The sequence below is a fragment of the Ursus maritimus genome, unplaced genomic scaffold, assembly GCF_017311325.1.
Source record: "Ursus maritimus isolate PB19 unplaced genomic scaffold, ASM1731132v1 scaffold_19, whole genome shotgun sequence".
Lineage (NCBI taxonomy): Eukaryota > Metazoa > Chordata > Mammalia > Carnivora > Ursidae > Ursus > Ursus maritimus.
The window spans coordinates 51,368,255-51,382,074 of record NW_024424341.1 but is presented as its reverse complement, the minus strand read 5'-3'; the positions used below and the strand labels follow the sequence as shown (position 1 = coordinate 51,382,074).

The 13,820-nt window shown below is 47.7% G+C and overlaps 1 protein-coding gene across 1 annotated transcript in view; it reads right to left on the bottom strand.

Annotated features, from left to right (window-relative positions):
* SPTBN4 (spectrin beta, non-erythrocytic 4) overlaps window positions 1-11,150 on the bottom strand; it is a 67,949-nt gene extending 56,799 nt beyond the window's left edge. Inside the window, 1 exon segment of the mRNA XM_040633991.1 lies at window positions 10,979-11,150. Coding sequence (XP_040489925.1) covers window positions 10,979-11,150 — 172 coding nt within the window.
* Window positions 11,151-13,820: the final 2,670 nt, after the last annotated feature.

Genomic DNA, 13,820 nt, shown 5'->3' with positions numbered 1-13,820 from the left:
CTCTGCCAAGGGGCGCCTGGGTGGCTCAGTTGGTTAAATAGGCTCCGCGACCGAGCCCAATGTGGGGCTTGAACTCACCACCCTGAGATCCAGACCTGAGCAGAGCTCAAGTGTGGGACACTTAATCCACTGAGCCACCCAGGCGACTGTCTTTTTTTTTTTTTAATAACAGCTTTAGTATAAACTATAATTCACATACTATAAAATTCATCCTTTCATAGTGTAAATTCAGATTTTTAGTATTTTCACAGGGTTATGCAACCCACATCACCATCTAATATCAGAACATTTCCATCCCTCCAAGAAAAAACCCTGTGCGCATGAGCAGTCACTCCCCATTCCCCCCTTCTCCCTGCCCTAGGAAACTATTAATCTATTTTCTGTCTCTATGGATTTACCTATTCTGGACATTTCATATAAATGGAATCATATAATATGTGACCTTTTCAGTGTCCGGCTTCTTTCGCTTAGCGTCATGTTTTCAAGGTCCATCCATGTTCTGGACTGTGTCAGCACTTTATTTCTTTTCTATGGCTAAATAATATCCATCCTGTGGATATCCTGCATTTTATGCATCTATTCACCAGCGGATGGACATTGGGGTTGTTTCCACTTGGTGTTTATTATGAATAATGCAGCTATGAAATTCAGGTACATATGTCTTTGTGTGGACACGTGTTTTCAGTTATCTTGAGTATATACCTGGGAGTGAAATAGTTGGGTTCTATGTTAACCTTACAATTAAACTTTTAAAAAAAAATATGTATTTATTTATGAGAGAGAGAAAGGGAGTGCGTACAAGTAGGGGGAGGGCAAAGGGAGAGGGAAAGAGAGAATACCAAGTAGGCTCCCCACTCAGCACAGACCCAAATGGGGGGCTCGATCTCATGACCCTCAGATCATGCCCTGAGCCGAAATCGAGAGTCAGATGCTCAACCGACTGAGCCACCCAGGTGCCCCCTACGATGAACTTTTTGAGGAACTGCCAGACTGTTTTCCAAAGTGGCTGTGCCGTTTTACATTCCTACCAGCAAGGTACGAGGGTCCCAGTGTCCCCACATCCTCACCATTCCTTGCTATTTCCCATTTGATCACAGCCATTCTAGTGGTATGACATGGTCTCTCAATGTGGTTCTGATTTGCATTTCCCTGGTGACTTATAATAAGGGTGAGCATCTTCTTAGGTTTATTGGCCATTTGTGTATTTTCCTTGGAGAGATGTCTATGCAAATCCCTTGCCCGTTTTCAAATTGGGCGAGTCTTTTTTTTTTTTAAGATTTTATTTATTTATTTGAGAGAGAGAGAGAGATAACACAAGCCAAGGAGGAGCAGAAGGAGAGGGACAAGCAGACTGCGCTGAGCAGAGCCCGAGGTGGGGCTTGATTCCATCACCCAAGAGATCATGACCCGAGCTGAAACAAAAAGCTAGATGCTTAACCGATGGAGCCATCCAGGCACCCCTTCGTGAGTCTTTTTATAAATCTGTACTTTCTCTGCAACTTTGTGTGGATCTAGGATTATTTTCCAATTAAAGTGTTATCAGAACAGCAAGCTACTGCCTGGCTTTCCTTTCTCTTCCCCTGACTCCCACAGGCTTGAACACAAGGTCCACAGGGCACAGCATAGAAGAAGGCTGACTGCTTGGAGCAGAGCCTCCCTGCCCACGAGGCTGCTCATGTCTGGATTATCCAGGAGGGAGAAATAAGCTTCTGTCTCCTTTAAGCCGCTGCATTGCTGGGTGTGTTACAGCAGCTCAGCTGCAGGGTATGCTCAGCATTTCATTACTAAATAACTTAATGATCACACTTCTAAGTTTCCTATTAGTGCAGGAAGCAAGATTTGTATAGCCAGTCTGGTTCCCTTTTTTACCATTTGAAATCTCTCAATAATTTCTTTTTTCATAAAATTTACCTTTGTCATCTTTTTGTAAAGATTGTATTGATTTATTCATTTATGAGAAAAAGAGCAAGCGAGTGGAGGGGAGGAGCAGAGGGAGAGGGCCAAGCAGACTCCCTACTGAGTGCAAAGCCGGACATGGGGCTCGATCCCACAACCCGGTGATCATGACCTGAACTGAAATCAAGAGTCCGACGCTGAACTGACTGATCCACCCAGATGCCCCACAATATTACTTTTGTTATTAAGTAAACTCTTCCCCCAATGTGGGGCTCAAACTCATGACCCCAAGATCAAGAGTCTCACGCTGCACTGACAGCCAGCCAGGCACCCCCTTTTGTAGTATTAAATACTGCATTTGATTCTGGCAGTGAAAATATATATACATTGCTAGAAAATATCCACTTGACTGACCTGTATTTTTTTTTTTACTTTAAACAAGATCTTGAATATTTACTTCTAATTTTAAAAGTGAATATGCAGAAATTAATAGTAAATCCATATGAAATACCTTGTTTGTTTAAATGTGCATTTTGGGGGTACCTGAGTGGCTCAGTCGGTTAAGCGTCTGCCTTTAGCTCAGGTCATGATCCCAGGGTCCTGGGATCGAGCCCCACATCGGGCTCCTTGCTCCTTGCTCAGTGGAGACTCTGCTTCTCCTTCTCCCTCTCCCTCTCCCTCTCCCTCTGCCGCTCCCCCTGCTTGTGCTCTCTCTCTCTCTCTGTCAAATAAATAAATAAAATCTATAAAAAGAGAAACAAAACACAGTGAGAGTGGGGCACCTGGGTGGCTCAGTCAATTGAGCTTCAGACTCTTGGTTTCGGCTCAGATCCTGATCTCATGAGTTGTGAAATCAGCCCTACACTCTGCTGTCAGTCAGCTTGAAGATTCTCCCCTTCTGCCCCTCCCCCCACTCGAGTGCATGCATGCGCTCTCTCTCTCTCAAATAAATAAATCTTTTTAAAAAGATTTTATGTATGTATGTATGTATTTGACAGAGAGAGCACAAGCAGGGGAACAGCAAAGGGAGAGGGAGAAGCTGGCTCCCTGCTAAGCAGGGAGCCCAACGTGGGACTCGATCCCAGGACCCTGGGATCATGACCTGAGCTGAAGGCAGACATTTAACTGACTGAGCCACCAGGGCGCCCCTACATAAAGAAATCTTAAACTACACACACACACACACACACACATGCACACACACACTGGAAGTGAAAGCAGGTATGTCCCAAAGTGCCACTTCGGACCTAAGATGACACTGAATGTTTACTGTGCTGGTGAGTGTGTGTGGCTACCACGTAGGGTGTCTTCCGTTTGCCCCTCGGGCACCACCTCTACTGTCCTGCTCGTGCTCTGGGCCCAGGGAGAGACTGCCCGTGTGGACTGTATGAATGGACTCCACAATCCTCACAGGCCTCAACTTTCGGCCGGGTTTGGCTAGCAGGAGATTAGAGGAGAAAGGAGTGGGGCACTGGGGTGGCACAGTCAGTTGAGCATCTGACTCTTGATTCGGCTCAGGTCATGATCTTAGGGTCCTGAGATCGAGCCCTGAGCCCCGCGTTGGGCTCGGTGCTCAGCTGAGAGTCTGTTTGAGATTCTCTCTCCCTCTCCCTTTGCTCCTCCCTCTGTACACACACTCTCTCTCTCTCAAATGAATAAATCAAATTAAAAAAAAAAAGAGGAGAAAGGAAGGGCTGAGGAATGTATTCCCTCCCTGCGTGAACTGAAAGCTTTCATCAGTACCTGCTTCTTCTCTCTAAACCCCCAACTTGGGAAGCCTCTGACCCCTCACGACTCCCTGCCCTGCCCCAGTCCCTGGGGTGTCCACTGGCCTTGAAGGGTCCCATAACTCTGGCCACACCTCTGTAATTCCTCCCTTCATATAGCTCTCCTCAATTTGACCTCCTTGAGGGGAGCCATCTGCCTCCTGCCGTGACTCTCGCTGGCTCCCATACCCTTGGGTTGTCAAGACTCCAAGCCAGACGACAACTGTCCAACCTCTGCCATCGTGCTCATAGTGAGCTGTCATTTTTTAAATATAACTTTTTAAAAAGACTTTATTTATTTATTTGTCAAAGAGAGAGAGAGGAGAGAGTGAGCACAAACAGGGGGAGCGGCAGGCAGAGGGAGAAGCAGGCTCCCCGCTGAGCAAGGGGCTCCTTTTGGGACTCGATCTTGGGATCATGACCTGAGCCCAAGGCAGAGGCTTAACCGACTGCGCCCCCCAGATGTCCAGTGAGTTGTCATTTATGTATTCTTCTCCACTGTGGTAATCACTAGTCGCAAGCAAAACACATTTCCTCAGAATAAGACTTCAGTGTATTCATATCTTTAATACACTGAGACTTCCATAGAGCTGAGGAATGACTAACTACTCCTTCACCCATTGCTGGTTAAGGGGAAAGGATATGGTGACACTTAGTATGTCAATGATGTTCGGCTACTGGTCTGAGAAAACTTAGGAAGCTGGAGGATACCAAGTAGTGGTGGAAACGTGGGGACATCATAACCCCATGCTTGCTGGTGGGAGTTATACACCGGAGCAGCCATCTGGGAAGCGACGGGAGTCAAATTAAATTAGGGCATACCCCCATGACACAGCAGTTCTGTCCCTGTGCTTATGTCCCATAAACTTTTCCACACTGGTTTATAAGGAGGATGGGTGAAGTTGTCCAATGCAATGCTATTTGGGGGGTAGGGGTAGGGGCAGGTTGGGGGTTCGAGACAGCCTCATTGTCCATCACTGGGAAAATCGAATATGGTGAGTTCACACCACAGACTCCAAGCAGCAGTTAGGAGCAATACAGTAGATGCCCACAGAGTGAGGTGGCTGAGCCTTTCCTTTGCTCAGATTTTTATTTTATTTTATTTTATTTTATTTTATTTTATTATTTTATTTTATTTTATTTTGAGACAGAAGGGGCACAAGTAGGGAGGAGCAGAGGGAGAAGGAAGAGAGAATCCCAAGCAGACTCCATGCTCAACGGGGAGCCCGTCCTGTGGCTCGATCCCACGACCCTGAGATCATGACCCATGCACAAATCCATATACATAGAGCTCTCAGATTTATCATAGTGAAATTGCAGTTCAGTAGGGAAAAAAAAGTCTTTTCAATAAGTGGAACTGAGTTAACTGACTACGTGGCAAAAAAAAAAAAAAAAGAACCCCGACCGACACTCCACACTGTACACAGTAATAAATACAGTTAAATATCAGCTGGCTTATAAATCTAAATGTGAAAGGAATAAATAAGACTTCTGGAAGAAAACACCATAAAATATCTCCGTGACCTTCAAGTAGGCAAAGATTTCTTCAGACACCAGGTGTTAGCCACACAGGAAATAATTATTAATGATCAAATGAGACTACATTTAAATTAAGAAACACTGCACATTGGGGAGCCTGGGTGGCTCAGTCAGTTAAGCATCTACCTTTGGCTCGGGTCGTGATCTTGGGGTCCCAGGATTGAGCCCTGTGTCAGGCACCCTGCTCAGCGGAGAGTCTGCCCCTCCCCCTGTTTGTGCTCTCTCTCTCTCTCAAATAAATAAATAAAATCTTAAAAAAAAAAAAAAAGAAATACTGCTCATCAAGAGGCAACATTAAAAGAATAAAAAGACAAGCCACACGGTGGGAGAAAATATGCATAACACATCTGACAAAGGACTTGTACCCAGGATATATAGGAACTCCTACAAAACAATCAGAAAAAGCCAGGAAAATTAATAGGCAAATAGGCAAAGGACTTGAACAGGCACTTCAAAGAAAGCTATCCAAATAGTCCATACACATATGAAAAGGTGCCCTACCTCATTAGTTGTTATTAGTCACCAGGAAAATGTAAATTAAAACCACAATAGAATGCACACCCATCAGAATGGCTAAAATTAAAAAGACGGACCATGCTAAGGCTTGGATGTACAGGAACCGAATCCCTCATACACAGCTGGTGGGGATATAAAATGACACAAACCAGCAGGTTCCACTGAAGTTAGATATACACTTACCCCCTGATCCCACACTTCCACTCCTGGGTGGAAACGAGCGCTTACACCCACCAAAAACCTGTACTGGAAAGTTTAAAGCAGCAACAAGTTTGTGATAGTTTGAAATACCAGGGATTCTGGGTTTGCAATAGTCTAGCTTGTGATAGCCCTAAACGAGGAGTAACCCAAATGCTCAAGAGGTGAATGGATAAACCATGGCATCTTCACACTGTGCAACAACAAGAAGGAATATCCTACAAAGACAGGTAGACACGGATGAAACTCATCAGACGCAGATGAAACTCATCAGACGCGGATGAAACTCATCAGACGCGGATGAAACTCATCAGACGCGGATGAAACTCATCAGACACAAAGGGGTACACCCTTCAGGATTCGATTTATATGAAGTTCAAACACCAGCAAAACCAGCGCACGCTGTTAGAAGTTAGGATAGTGTTTACTCTTGGGATGTAGTGAGAGAGGCAGCCGGAGGGGGGCTTCTCTGGGGCGGTCCGATTCTGTTTTCTTCTGTGGGAATTGGTTACCAGAGTGGGGGTGCTCACCTGTGGAAATGCTGGACACTCACGGTTTATCTGCCTTTTTGTGTGCATGTAATACTTTAATCAACAGTTAAAATATATGTATGCATGCACGCTAATTAGCAATGCACGTTTTGCAAAATCATCGGCATGCAAAGATAGTAATTTGCATTAACACTATCAGAATGGGGGGGCGCCTGCGTGGCCCAGTCTATTAAGCGACGGACTCTTGATTTCGGCTCAGGTCTTCATCTCAGGGTGGTGAGATCGAGCCCCATGATGGTCTCTGTGTTGAGTGTGGAGCCGGCTTGGGATTCTCTCTCCCTCTCTCTCTGCCCCTTCCCCAACCCCTCTAGAGCGATTGCATGCGCACTCTCTCTCTCTTTAAAAAAATTAAAATAAATAAACAAATAACCTGTTCTTTAAAAAACAAGCATTTAGAATGGTTGCCCATAGTGGAAAAGGCATTGGTGTGAGACGTGGGAATAAAAGACAGTAAGCGAATAGGGGCGCCTGGCTGGCTCAGTCAGTAGAGAACCAGACTCTTGATCTCAAGATTTCAAGTTTCAGCTCCACGTTGGGCGTAGAGATTACTTATTTTAAAATGTTCAAAAGCAAAGAGAATAAGGGACTAGATAAAGAGGAGAGGGTCCTCACATCGACTGATGAGGACAGCAAGCCATACACTGGGGAGCATAATTAAAGGGGCTCTCTTGAGCATGGGGTCCAGACAATTTTCTCAAACGTGTTCGTACAAAAGCATGTTACTCAGGACTCTGCTCAAAGGTTTGGCCTTAGAGTTTGAGTAGAGAAAAACCATGAGAGAAGTAAGCAAAGGGATGCAAAAGAAAATGCACCCACGATGTAAGGGCTTCGAGCAGCAGCAGCATTTAAACGATACAAACAGCATCCTGGAGTTACTGTTAAGCTGAGCCTTTTTTTTTTTTTAAGATTTTTATTTATTTATTTATTTATTTATTTGAGACAGAGTGAGCATGAGCGGGGTGAAGGGGCAGGGGAGAGAGAGAAGCAGGCTCCCCGTTGAGGGGTGAGCAGGACCCTGGAATCATGACCTGAGCGGAAGGCAGACGCTTCACTGACTGACCACCCAAGCGCCCCAAGCTGAACGTTAACTGGTTTTGCACTTTGGTTCTGGAATCCAATATAACGTGTTTTATTTTATTTTTTTTTTAAGATTTTTTATTTATATATGTGACAGACAGCCAGCGAGAGAGGGAACACAAGCAGAGGGAGTGGGAGAGGAAGAAGCAGGCTCCTAGCTGAGGAGCCCGATGTGGGACTCGATCCCGGAACGTCGGGATCACGCCCTGAGCCCAAGGCAGACGCTTAACGACTGCGCTACCCAGGCGCCCCTAGTTTTAAAGAACTGTAGGCATAAGAGGTATAAACAGAGCTGCGGGTTTGCTGCATTTAGGAAAAGTATAGATATAATAATTTAAGTAGACACAGGAAGTGTATGAGAATTTTTTTTTCTTACAGGGGATCCCTACATTTCTCTGGACTAGATAGATGTTTACCTGTCTGTGGTATTTGGCACTGATGTTCTGCGAATCAGTGGTTCTCAGATGCGAAGAGTCCTTGATCCCCCGTTACCACATCCCACCTCTGCTTCAAATCTTACCATAGCTCCCCAGTTCCTTCACACATTCATGGTGGCTTATAAGGCCCTCAGGATCTGACTCCCACTGCCTCTTTTCGCATTGTCATTTACTCACTACTTCAGTCTAGCCACTCCCAACTTTTGGAGGTCTTGCAAATGCTGTTCCCTCTGCCTGGAATCCTCTTCCACTCTCCACCCCAGGGCTCACTATTATTCATCACTGGGGGCTCAGCTTCGGTACCTCCTCCTCCAGGAAGCACTCTGACCCTCTGGACTGAATCAGGCACCTCATCTGAGCTTCTGCAGTCCCTGGGCTTCCCCATCCCAGCCCTCTGCCTGTGCCTCACCATCTGGGCCCTGACCACTCAGGGTTGTCATTATCTAACCTTCCCAGTGGCCTGGGAGCCCCGAGGCCTAGCTCAGTCATCATTATGTCCCTCATATTGTCCAGCACGGGGCAGGCACAGAGCGGGCACTGAATAAATATTTTGTGGATGAAATCGTAAATTCTAGAATTCTAAGTTGACGTGGTCCCAAGTTTTTAAGGCTCGAAGAGTCTGAAAGTATGATTTTAAGTGTCCCAAAGTACATTTTATACCGTTCTAGTTTCTCAATCAGAGGAAGCTGGCAATCTGTGAGTTAATATTGGTTCATATTTTGTGGCACATACAGATTTTTTTTTTACTTGGGGAATTGTGGATAAACATCACAGCTAGCAGTTATGGGGCCTACATTTCCCCAAGGCTGGAGCTGGTGACCAGGGCACTGCTTTTCAGCTGACCGCGGCCCCCACCCCCAGTCTACTCTCTCATTCATGTCACCTGCTTCCCAGAGGCCCTTGGGTTGGACACCACTGTTCAACATCTTACAATTATGAAGTTCCAAGAACCTTGGTAGCAAAGATCCCATGATTGTCAAATGTTGAATTACTAAAATTCTTGAGATTCTCAGGGAACTGATTCTGACCTTAGGGTTTTAAGATTTCACGATTACTACAATCTATAGTTTCTGTTCTAACACACCGCGTTCTGGAGATAGTGAAGATCCCAAGGGTCTGATGTTTAAAAAGCTCAGGGCTAATGATTATGAAGTTACACATCTCTGAAGGTTCTCAGGGTCTTTGCTCATAGTTTTGTTTTAAGATTTATTTATTTTATTTATTTTTATTTTTATTTTATTTATATTTTTTAAAGATTTTATTTATTTATTCGACAGAGATAGAGAGAGCCAGTGAGAGAGGGAACACAAGCAGGAGGAGTGGGAGAGGAAGAAGCAGGCTCATAGCAGAGGAGCCTGATGTGGGGCTCGATCCCATAACGCCAGGATCACGCCCTGAGCCGAAGGCAGACGCTTAACCGCTGTGCCACCCAGGCGCCCCCTATTTTATTTATTTTTAAAGATTTTATTTATTTATTTGTCAGAGAGAGAGAGAGCACAAGTGAGAAGAGCAGCAGGCAGAGGCAGAGAGAGAAGCAGACTCCCAGATTGAGCAGGGAGCCCAATGTGGGACTAGATCCCAGGACCCTGGGATCATGACCTGAGCTGAAGGCAGATGCTTAACCTACTGAGCCACTCAGGTGTCCCATAAGATTTATTATTTATTTGAGAGAGAGTGCGAGCAGGGCGGTGCGGGGATAGAGGGAGGAGCAGAGGGAGACAAGAGACAATCCCAAGCAGACTCCACCTCGAGCACAGATAGCCTGAGGTGGGGCTTGATCCAATGACCCCGAGATCAGGACCTGAACCAAAATCAAGAGTCGGAAGCTTAACCAACTGGGCCATCCAGGTGCCCCTTTGCTCATAGTTTTAACGCTGATGATTAAATGCTTCTGAGATTCTAAAGCCCTCTGAATATGAAGTCCTAAAGTTCAAGGGTCTACAATTCCAAAGGTCTAAGTTTCTAAAATTCTGTTACTATACGGTTCTCTCGCCTTTGCTTATATTGTTCTAAAACATCAAAGTAGGGGCGCCTGGGTAGCGCAGCGGTTAGCATCTGCCTTCACGCTCAGGGCGTGATCCCAGCGTTCCGGGATCGAGTCCCACATCCGGCTCCTCCGCTGGGAGCCTGCTTCTTCCTCTCACACTCCCCTGCTGTGCTCCCTCTCTCGCTGGCTGTCTCTCTGTCTCATAAATAAATAAATCTTTAAAAAAAAAAAAAACAACACATCAAAGTAGGGAGAGCAGCCATCTTAGTTGGCCCCAGACTGTGGGTTTCAGGGCTGAAAGCTGGACCTTCTGGTTATTCCACCTCAAAATTCTCAGGATCTGCATTTCTACTCTGAATTTCTAAAGGTTCAGGATTATAAAGCCCCAAGGATCTATGTGTATTAGAGTTTAGGTTTCTAAGGGTTTAAGATCCTGGGGGCGGGGGGAGGGGGTCAATAATTAAAATTTCTAAGGTCTGCTATTATAAAGTTCTGTGTTCTAAGAGTCTCATGTCTAAAGGCCTCAAGTGTGAAGAATCTCTGGGTGTGACATTCCAAGGTCCAAAAATCCAATATGTCAGCATCTTGTGTTTCAAGGAAGTATGCTTATAAAATCCCACATTCCGGAGACTCGACATTTCTAAGATTCTAAGGCAGCACTGCCCCATACAGTATCCACAAGCCACATATGGCTATTTAAATTTAAATTAAATAAAAGAAATACAATTAAAAATTCAGTCTCTCAAGAAAGACCGGCCACATTTCAAGCGCTTACAGCCACAAGTACTAGTGGTTAGTGGTTCATATATTGGACATCAGAGACAGAGAACATTTCCCCGTCACTGCGGAATGTTCCATTGGACGGTGCTGGTCTATAGATTCACATGCAAAGTGTCCATGACACTCTTTCACATCCTCCAGGCCACCAAGGTTCTCGAGCGTGGAGGTACACAGATGCCACCCCAGCAGCCCTCTCCCTTCTCCCTCCCACCCCAGCCCTCCTCCAGGTACCTGCCAAGGCCTTGATCCGGGAGCACTCAAAGAGCGAGGCGGCTGCCGTGGAGGCTGCTGTCTGCTCCCGCTCCCAGCCCCGATCAGGACTCTCCCAGCGGGCTGCGGGGTTGTTGTTGTTAGCGGCCGGTAGGCCCTCCATGTTGTCCACCTCCCCCGGTACCTGCGCCATCGGGAAAGGTGAGGCCTGGGGAGGAGCCGAGACACATTAGGACAGAAACAGGGCCTGAGCTCAGGGGTCCCGCTTCTAACAGCGGACTGGCTATAAATCCTGTCTTTCAAGTGGACAGATTACTACTGACAGTCATGTTCGCCCTGACCACTTCATAGGGCTGGTAAAGCATCCGGCTTAGCACCTGGCACAGGGTAGGGGCTGGGCAAACTGTCCCTGTATTATCGTTAGAACGATGACACTGTTATCAGTAGGACTCTAGGATGCAGTAAGAACAAGAATTAACATTTATTGAGCACTTGTGCTGCCCTCAGGACTTTATATGCGTTCTCTTATTTAATTCCCACAAACTTAATTCCCTAAAGATAGGCTAGTATTTGGCCTATTTGACAGAGGAGGAAACTGAGGCCCAAGATCACAAAGCTACTGGGTAGCCAGAGTTCAAATGCAGGTACTGTGATCAGATGATTGCATTAAACAGCCCCAATTCTTCATCCTTAAAACCGCATCCTTGGCTGTATAACTCTCGACCGTTCTTCTACTGTAGGGATGGGAAAATTGGAAGAGTGTCCCCTTGCAACCCTGACTCTGGGTTTGGCCCCATGACTAGCTTTGACCAACAGAATTAATGGAAGTGCTGGCGAATTCTGAGCCTAAAACTCAAGAGACTTTGCATGTTTTTGCTTGATTGTGAGGGTGAGGGAAACACTGTCAGCATAGTCCTGGTCTAAGGCCCCAGTCACTAAAGCCAAGGCCAGCTACAGCAGCCAACAGTCAACACCGCTCCCAACCCCACAACCCAAGATGTGCATAAGCCCAGCTGAGCCCAGAAAAACTGCCCAGCTGAGCCCAGCCTGCCACGGACCTCAGACTTGATGGTTAAATAAACACTCAGTGTTTTAAAACACTGAGTTTGGGGGTGGTTCCTTACGCAGCAGCTAACTGACATATTGTCTGATCAAGAGCTAGGCTCTAGACCACTGCCAGATTGCACGTATGAAATTTAAGGGGGTGGGAGACATCAGATACGTCTCCTCCTCCCTCTGGGCCCCGATTCCAAGACTAAGAAAGGAGGGAACTGCGGAGAGATCGATGTCCTTCTCAAAGACTCAGAGAGTCGACAACCCACCAAACTGTAGGAAAGCAGGGTCCAGGTCTTGGTCAGTGTAGTGGAGATTGTCCCTTTTGGTGGACACTCCAAAATCCACTGTTATTCTTCTCTCCTTCCGTGGAAAGCTATAAGTGGGCACATGGCTACTTACCACCTGTGTGACCTTGGCCAGTCACTTCCTCTCTCTAGGCCTCAGTTTGTTCATCTGTAAAATGGTAATGATAACAGTGCCCATTTCCTAGGGATGTTTGTAGATGAAATGAGTTAATAATGCAGGGAACATGGTATCTGGTATATGCAAGCCCTTGATACATGGTCCTTGCTACTATTATTCAACCTCTGGTCACATACCTTAGCAAATCAAAGTGCCTGTGCTTGATTCAGACAGACATGAGTTCAAGCCCTGCTTTATTCCCGCTGTATCTTTAACCCATCTTTAACTTGGCCTCTCTGCCTCAGTTTCCTTGCCTGTTAAATGGTGATCACTACTGTTTCCTCAGTGGAGGATACTTGGGGATGGGGAGGCACTTAGCACTTGGTGAGTGTCAGCCCGCGTTACAGCCCTGGCCATTACACGACTGAATGGAGAAGGAAGGGAGGAGAAGGAGATGGGGGAGAAGGAGACGAGGAGGAGAAGGAAAGAGGTGTCCTGCGGCCCCAGCGAAGGCTCGAGGCTGGGGGTGGGAATCGATGCTTTAACCCTTCCGAGGCCGCGCCTGCCTCTCCCTGCAGTCTAGTCACCGCTCGCAAGGAGGGGGCCTGGGAAGGACAAGGCCTGGGTGGAAGACCCGCGCATGGCGCGGAGGCTGGCTGGGCTGAGAGGTGGGGACTCATTCTGCCCTGGACCCTTCCCCTCCTCCAGCCGGGGAGACCCTAGGGGCTCAGGCCATGCTCACAGCGCGCGGGGGAGGGATGCTCGGGCAGGTGGGGAGATGCTGCAGGGAGGGGCTGTCACCCCACACCGCTCACCTGGGCCCGCGGCCGCCGGTGCCGCTGTCCCCGCTGCTCGCAGCGCCCGACCGCCCTCCCTGTCGGCGTTCGGGGCCCGGCCCGGCCCGACCCGGCTCCGCTCGGCCCCGCCGGCCCCGCCGCTCGACCAGATCCGCATGCGCCGCCGCCGCCGCCGCGCCTCCCCCGCTCGCGCGGCCGCCGCGCTCAGCGCGCCCCCGGGACCCCCTCCCGCCCGCGGTCCCCCGCCGCCTCGGCCGCCTGCAGCGCTGGCCCACGCGCGGTCACACACCGAGCCACAGCACTCGCGGGGCCAGAGGTAGCGTCACACACAGTCACGCACCCTCACGGGGTCACACACTCCGACACCGCACACACACACAGGGTCACATACAGCGTCGCAAACATTACCCACAGCCACACACTCACACAGTATCACCCCCCCACGGGGTCACGCAGAGTCAAACACTCGAACTCAGACGCAGTCACACGCTCACATGAGGTCCCACACTGGCACAGTGCCCGACAGCATCACACGTAGTGACACACTCGAATAGTGCCACTCCCACCCACGCTGTGTCACACACAAGCAGGCATATGTCATACACTGT